Raw genomic sequence first — 6,000 nt, forward strand, 5'->3', positions numbered from 1 at the left:
GTTATTTGACAGATCATGGGGGTTTTCAATAACGGGTCATTTTTACGCCTTTAAGGGGTAGCCAAAAGTTAGCGTGTGGTCTGACGGGAAAAAGAAAAACACAACGAAATAATGCAGTTCAAGATAGTCCCATACTTGCAAATGAGTTTTTAGATTTACATTTTGGGGATAATGATGTCTATTTAGATGAACCTATTAGTGTTGAACACCCAACACAATACAACATTTTAAATCGAGTTGGATGGTATCACATTCTACAAAATAAAAAATCAACGGCCCCAGGCAACGACAAAATTTCATATGATATGCTGCGTCAGCAATCGTTTACGATCTTAACCAAATGTGGAGACATGGCAACTTGTCAAGTCCTCTAAAAGAAATAAGAACTATTGCCATACCTAAACCAGGTAGGGATCAAGAAACGGCATCTGGAAATCGACCCATCTCCCTGGTCCCAACACTCACCAAAATTCTAAATTCGGCTGTACACCGAAAATTGCAAGTTTATTTGGACTCAAACAACATTCTCCCGGAACTATCATTCGGCTTCAGGAAAGGCCAATCAACCATCACTTGCTGCACGTATGTGACAAACCTGATCCAAGCGAATAAAAGAAAGGGCCTAATAACCGCAGTAGTGTTCATAGATCTCTCGAACGCGTTTAACGCAGTACGAACCGAGATACTTGAGAAATTAATGTCAGATATAAAAATCCCATACGAATTTGTAAGATGGATTGTAGCATTTTTGAGAAATCGAAAAATCTTTCTCAGGTCTGGGAACGGTGATATTCACAGGGTTATAAGCAACGGATTACCTCAAGGTGACGTTTTATCACCCACCCTTTTCAATTTATACACGATTCCTCTTCACCAAATTGAAATCAGCGATGTCTCATTAGCTCAGTACGCCGACGATTTCGTGGTGATTGTTACAGCTAACAATACCAAAACAGCATCAGAGAAAGCCCAAGAATTCCTGAATATCTTCGAAACACGAGCTAGAGATTTGAACCTCGAAATCAACCCCAGCAAAACTAAAGCGATGATCTTCAAAAACACCACAGAAAAAATGGAACTACGCGTACAAGGAATAAGAATCGAAACTGTAAAAACTTATAAATACCTGGGAATCGAACTTGATCGAAGTCTAAGTTATCGAACTCATATCCAGTCTCTAGACAAAAAAGTCAAGGATCGATTAGATATGCTTAAAGTTATCTCTGGCTCAAGATATGGTGGTAGCCCCGAACAGGCTTCCGAAAAGTACAGCTTTTGGATGAAAGCTTTTTCCCTCCCGAACAAACTGTCTCGGTTTCACATAGCCACTAAGTCGCTGCTGTATAGTTGATCACGAACAGCAAAGCATTGGCCACAGCCACACGTTCGGGTGCGAGAAACTGTAATTGAACGATCGGCTCTTGGGTAGCTGTGCCGAAAACTTTGTGCTTGAGCTTTAGCGAGCCGAACTGAAGGTTCGGTTTCCGTACTTTCATACCTACTCTTTCGAAAATTATTTCGATCCTACAGCCGGCTGCATTGCCGCGACAGTTTTGGTATACGGTGATCAAACTGTCACGACCGGCTGTTAAGCACGTGCTGTCGTTCGTTTATGTTGGGCGCTGGCAATGTTCGTCTGATCTGATCCTGAGAGCACAGCAGCAGCAGCAAACGAAAATGTATGACGCGAGGTGAAAACAAGATGAAAAATTTATTTATTTTTTTTCCGCACGATGATTTGAACATTCCGTAGTGAATATATATTTTGAATGCTCATTATCTTCTGTAGAAAAAAAACTTTTTTTTGACATTGAGAAACAAACAATATTTTGCCTTTTAAACAGTATGAGATTTCGGAATAAATTCTTTTAAAATTGGTAATTAGGTTGGTTAAAATTTAATTAAAGTTTAATTAAACTTTAATTAAAGTTCTAGGAAGAATTTTGCTAGTTTAAAACTCATTTAGAAATTCTTTCTTAAAACAATGATTTTTAAATTCAAACCCGACACGTAAAAAGATTTGATTCGGGAGATGCGTTGGGTGTGTGAGAAAATTTCCGAAGTTGTCTAGATATTCAGTGAATAATTCGAAACAAGTCTGGTTCGGCCCAGATGCTTGGATTTTATCCTAATTTATTCACATCATTTTAAAAATTAATCAAAAATGCTCAAATTGATAACATGACAAGTGAAGATACCATGAAAGGAGCCTGGGAGTTTGAATAGGCGCGCGTGAGTTTATAATAAAGAAATATGACAAAGTCATGACAATAAGACAAAGTTCTGACACAACAGATTTCCAAATTCTGACAAAAATAAGGCAGAATACTGACAATAATATGGAAAACATATGACCAAAATTTAAAAAAATTCAGAAAAAAACATAACAAAATTTTGACAAATATGATAAAAATCTGACTAAAAATGTGAAAAAAATGACAAAATTATGACAAAAATTTGACAAAATCATGACAAAATCCTGTCAAAAAAACGCCATAATTGTGAAACAAACATGACAAAACTCTGACTTAAATATGACAAATATTACAAAATTTAAAAAAAATAACACATGAAAACAACTATGACAAAAATATGAAATTATCATAACAAATATGATAAAATCATAACCAATATTACAAAAACATAATCTAAATTACGACAAGAATATACCAAAAAAATGATAAAAATATGGCAAAATCATGACAAATATGATAAATTTTGAAAAAAATGGAAATATTCTGACAATTAATTATTAACGGAAAATTAAGACAATATTCTGAAAACATGACAAAATTATGAAAAATATGACTATATTCTGAAAAAAAATATTAAAATATGACAAAATCATATATGACAAAAATTTAACGAAATTCTGACAAAAACATGACAAAAATCTGACAAAAAATATTAGAAAATGCTGACATAAATATGACAAACTTATGACAAAAATATTGAAATTCTGACAACAAAAAATAAGACAAAAACAAAACATAAATATGACATAATCATGACAAATATCTCAAAACTCTGATAAAAATATGGCAAAATTCTGATGAAAATATGAAAAAATTTTGCAAAATTATGACAAATATGACCAAACTCTGACAAATATATGACAACAATGATAAAAATGTGACAAAATAAAAAATACATGTTAAAGTTCTTACAAAAATCTAGTTAAATTATGACTAATAGGACAAAAATATAGGGACCATCACAAAAATATAACAAAACAAACAAAAATCATGACAAATACGACAAAAACAGTACAACTAAAAAAATCGACCAAATAATGATAATATGCCTTATTTCTGAAATAAATTCGTTGATTTTATTTTTATTCAAGCAGAGCGCTTAGTCCCTGATACTGCTTCCAATCGTACATGTTAGGTATAATGGTTTTTAATAACTCGCTATTAAGTTTAACTAGAAGGATATTTTCCAAATTTTTTGCTGTTAAATTTGTGCGAGCAGGTGACAACACCAACGCCAGCCCACTGAAAGAGCGCTCTACCGACACCTGGGTCGAAGGAACCGACATGATAGAGAGCGCCACCTCCGCAAGCTCAGGATGAGAGTTGATACGGTCCTTCCAGTGCTTCCAAATATCATATTTGTGATTTTGATGGTTCTCGAGATCTAATGCATTCAACTGTTTGATAAAACTGTCCTGGCCCTGGCCTACATTGTCGTTATTTGCCGACGGTGGCACCCCTCCAAATAGATCAGTCATAAAATCATCTAAATCTTGAGTAACAGTATCAGGCTCGGGTACAGAAGGCGTGGCTACCACTGGTTCGACGGGTTTCAATGCACGTATTCTCTTTGATGTTGCAATGATGAAATTCTGCAAAAAACATGTTTTTAAAGCTTTAGGCATTAAAGCAGAAATTGTGATTAAATACCCTGATTGATTCCTTCTCTTCAGGCATGAAAACAGCTGAAGATAAATAATTAAACCGGGGATCAATCAACAAAGCGGCTTTAAAGGCAAAATTGTTTTTCAGTTGCTGAAGTCTCGTAGTTAATGAAATGATCAGAGATTTCGCCAATTCGTTGGTTGTTAATTGTTTAACTTCCATCAAGCAACGTAACCATTGAATATAAAAATCTCCTAAAGATAGATGCTTTGCTTGCATCTCTTTGGTAGAGATATACAAGGGCTTTAGAGCGTTCTCATACTCATGTATAAAATCCCGGTGTTCAGACAGATCTGTTGGGGAAAAGAGGGGTTATACAAATTATTTAATATATTGTTCGTTAAATTATTTGGTCGATGATAAAGGTGTTTTCTTATGAATCCAACTGTTAATTTGTTTTTTATGTTTCTTGCAAATATTTTAAATTTTTAGTTTCTCACAAATTGATATTTTTTATCAATAGATGGAAACATATTTTTTTATAAATAAAACCAGAAACGTTTACTTAAATCTTCCGTAATATGATTTGTTTTCAAAGATTATTGTATCTATGATATAAGGCAATCAGCAGTTCAGTGGAATAAGTAACAGGTCATCAATTTAGATTGTAGTCTGGACCTTTCAATCCAAGTTTTTATTTTGAAGAAAGGTCATGTGATAAGAAAGAAAATCATTAACTTATACACCAAGCAAATAGCAACTGTTTACGTGTTTTTTAACTTACCTAGCTCCTTAAACTGATCTCCTAAATCTTTATAAAAGGATTCGTGTTCGAAAAGGTTGAAAATCATTTCATATACTCCTCCCCATCTTGTTTTTGAGTACATCGGTGGAATAGGCACATTATGCATATGAAATGAATCTCTGTATGCAATCTTCCTACAGTTTTTTACCACATTTGTTATGCTGCGAATTCGAATATCTGTGTGCTTGATAACGTCCGTCACAGCCAACTGTAAGGTGTGAGCCGCACATCTCACAAGGCAGATTCTAGATTCGAATTCCTTGATAAGCTCATCATAAAGATCGTCATTGATGCATTCGAAACTATCGTCGTCATCCAAAGGTTGTCTTTCAGATTCAACCAACTGAAGGTTTTGGTCCAACGCTTTAATGGCCGCCAACATGTTTGCGCCGTTGTCACATGTTCCAGTCAAAATTTGTTCGAGTGATATGTCATATATCTTGAGAATCTCTTCAGTTTTCTGAACGATGAATTTGGCAGTCTGCCGTCCTTTAACCTCGAGCATAGCTAGTAGAAAAATTAATCCCAATTTTAAGTTTTGTATCAGAAAGTTTAAATAGAGATAAGAAAAAAAATATAAAAAAAATCATGAAATTATAAGAAAAACTGCCATCATTTAATCTGAAATCTGAATCTTGAAACTGATTCAGAAATCTGAAATTTAAATCTGTAATCTTAAATCTGAAATCTGAAATCTGAATATGAAATTTGAAACTGAAATCTGAATCTAAAATAGAAATCTGAAATGTCAATCTGAAATTTGAATCTGAAATTTGAAATCTAAAAGTTGAATTTGAAATTTGAATTAGAAATATGCAATCTGAATATGAAATCTGAATCTGAAATCTGAAGCTGAAATCTGAATCTGAAATCTGAAATCTGAATCTGAAATCTGAATCTGAAATCTGAATCTGAAATTTGAATCTGAAATCTGAATCTGAAATCTGAATCTGAAATCTGAATCTGAAATCTGAGTCTGAAATCTGAATCTGAAATCTGAATCTGAAATCTGAAATCTGAATCTGAAATCTGAATCTGAAATCTGAATCTGAAATCTGAATCTGAAATCTGAATCTGAAATCTGAATCTGAAATCTGAATCTGAAATCTGAATCTGAAATCTGAATCTGAAATCTGAATCTGAAATCTGAATCTGAAATCTGAATCTGAAATCTGAATCTGAAATCTGAATCTGAAATCTGAATCTGAAATCTGAATCTGAAATCTGAATCTGAAATCTGAATCTGAAATCTGAATCTGAAATCTGAATCTGAAATCTGAATCTGAAATCTGAATCTGAAATCTGAATCTGAAATCTGAATCTGAAATCTGAATC

The 6,000-nt window shown here is 33.6% G+C and overlaps 1 protein-coding gene across 1 annotated transcript; it reads right to left on the reverse strand.

Moving 5' to 3' along the window:
• Positions 1 to 3,214: 3,214 nt before the first annotated feature.
• On the reverse strand, positions 3,215 to 5,333 carry LOC129757363 (uncharacterized). The gene is made up of 3 exons (XM_055754565.1): positions 4,645 to 5,333; positions 3,906 to 4,213; positions 3,215 to 3,847 (listed from the first exon to the last, which is right to left on the reverse strand). Exons 1-3 carry the CDS (start codon positions 5,168 to 5,170, stop codon positions 3,338 to 3,340), a joined length of 1,344 nt encoding a protein of 447 aa, XP_055610540.1. The 5' UTR covers positions 5,171 to 5,333; the 3' UTR covers positions 3,215 to 3,337.
• Between the last annotated feature and the right edge of the window lie 667 nt (positions 5,334 to 6,000).

The sequence above is a fragment of the Uranotaenia lowii genome, chromosome 3 (genome assembly GCF_029784155.1).
Source record: "Uranotaenia lowii strain MFRU-FL chromosome 3, ASM2978415v1, whole genome shotgun sequence".
Lineage (NCBI taxonomy): Eukaryota > Metazoa > Arthropoda > Insecta > Diptera > Culicidae > Uranotaenia > Uranotaenia lowii.

What these genes read in the sequence shown, in the direction of transcription:
- LOC129757363 (XM_055754565.1), bottom strand. Translation starts at nt 5,170, where the DNA reads ATGCTCGAGGTTAAAGGACGGCAGACTGCCAAATTCATCGTTCAGAAA. An exon ending in AGATCAGTTTAAGGAGCTAG is followed by an intron (nt 4,214 to 4,644) that starts GTAAGTTAAAAA and finishes TTTCCCCAACAG; the next exon opens with ATCTGTCTGAACACCGGGAT. An exon ending in AAGAGAAGGAATCAATCAGG is followed by an intron (nt 3,848 to 3,905) that starts GTATTTAATCAC and finishes TGTTTTTTGCAG; the next exon opens with AATTTCATCATTGCAACATC.